The 1059-nt window shown below is 65.0% G+C and overlaps 1 protein-coding gene across 1 annotated transcript in view; it reads left to right on the top strand.

Annotated features, from left to right (window-relative positions):
- The window catches only part of LOC104385281 (rap guanine nucleotide exchange factor 3-like), a gene marked incomplete at both ends in the record, with an annotated part of 10768 nt that overhangs the window by 6479 nt on the left and 3230 nt on the right, over positions 1-1059 (top strand). The window contains 2 exons of the mRNA XM_009993753.1: positions 380-530; positions 616-685. Of these exons, the coding sequence (XP_009992055.1) occupies positions 380-530; positions 616-685 (221 nt within the window). The remainder of the gene's footprint in view (positions 1-379; positions 531-615; positions 686-1059) is intronic.

The following is a 1059-nucleotide window of genomic DNA, read 5'->3' as shown; positions in this document are numbered from 1 at the left end:
TTCCCCTGGCCCCCCCGCCCCTTCCCCTGGTCCCCCAGCCCCTCCTCCTGGTCCTCCAGCCCCTCATCCTTGTCCTCCAGCCCCTTCTTCTGGTCCTCCAGCCCCTTCTTCTGGTCCTCCAGCCCCTTCCCCTTGTCCTCCAGCCCCTTCTCCTGGTCCTCCAGCCCCTTCTCCTGGTCCTCCAGCCCCTTCTCCTGGTCCTCCAGCCCCTTCCCCTGGTCCTCCAGCCCCTTCCCCTGGTCCTCCAGCCCCTTCCCCTGGTCCTCCAGCCCCTTCCCCTGGTCCTCCAGCCCCTTCCCCTGGTCCTCCATCTCCATTACCCTTCTCTGGACACTCCCCAACCCTCTCCTGCTGCTTCCCCCTTGACCAGTGCTCCCAGTTTCCGTGCAGAGCCCCTGGAGGGCTCGGAGCAGGACAAAGCCACCTACTCCCTGCACAAGAGGAGGAAGATCCTGAGGCTGGTGAGCCAGTGGGTGCTGCTCTACGGGCGGCTGCTGCAGGGCGACCGCAGCACCACGGCGCTGCTGCAGGTACTGGGGGGGTCCCCCAAGCTGGGGAGGATGTGGGGGGCGATCAAAGGGGGGATGTGACCTCCCCACAACTTCCCTCTGGCAGAGTTTGGCCGACCTGGCGAGTCGGGACCCCCGGCTGGGGCGCTTTAGCGTGATTGGCGGCGTCCCCGGGCGTGAGTCCCCTGGGGAGGAAGGAGGGGAGGGGGGGGTCTCAGGCTCCTGGGGTCACCACTGAAGCTCCAAAGCCTCCTCTGCACCCCTCCTGGAAGCCCAGGCTGGTTGGGGTTGGAGGGAACTCAATGCTCATCCAGATCCAACCCCCCTGCGTGATCCCACCTCCCACCAGCCCAGGCTGCTCCAAGCCCCATCCAACCTGCCCTTGGACACCCCCAGGGGTGGAAAACCATCTTGAAGATCATCTAGGGGACGGTGGTGATCTATGAGATGGTTTATAAAGTCCCTTCCAACCCAATCCAACCCATTCCATCATCTAAAGCCCATCCATTCCCAACCCCCTGCACAGGCAGGGACACCTCCCACCCGCCCC

This window comes from Chaetura pelagica, unplaced genomic scaffold (genome assembly GCF_000747805.2).
Source record: "Chaetura pelagica isolate M959 unplaced genomic scaffold, ChaPel_1.0 scaffold2070, whole genome shotgun sequence".
Classification (NCBI taxonomy): Eukaryota; Metazoa; Chordata; class Aves; order Apodiformes; family Apodidae; genus Chaetura; species Chaetura pelagica.
This window is presented reverse-complemented; position numbering and strand designations above follow the sequence as displayed.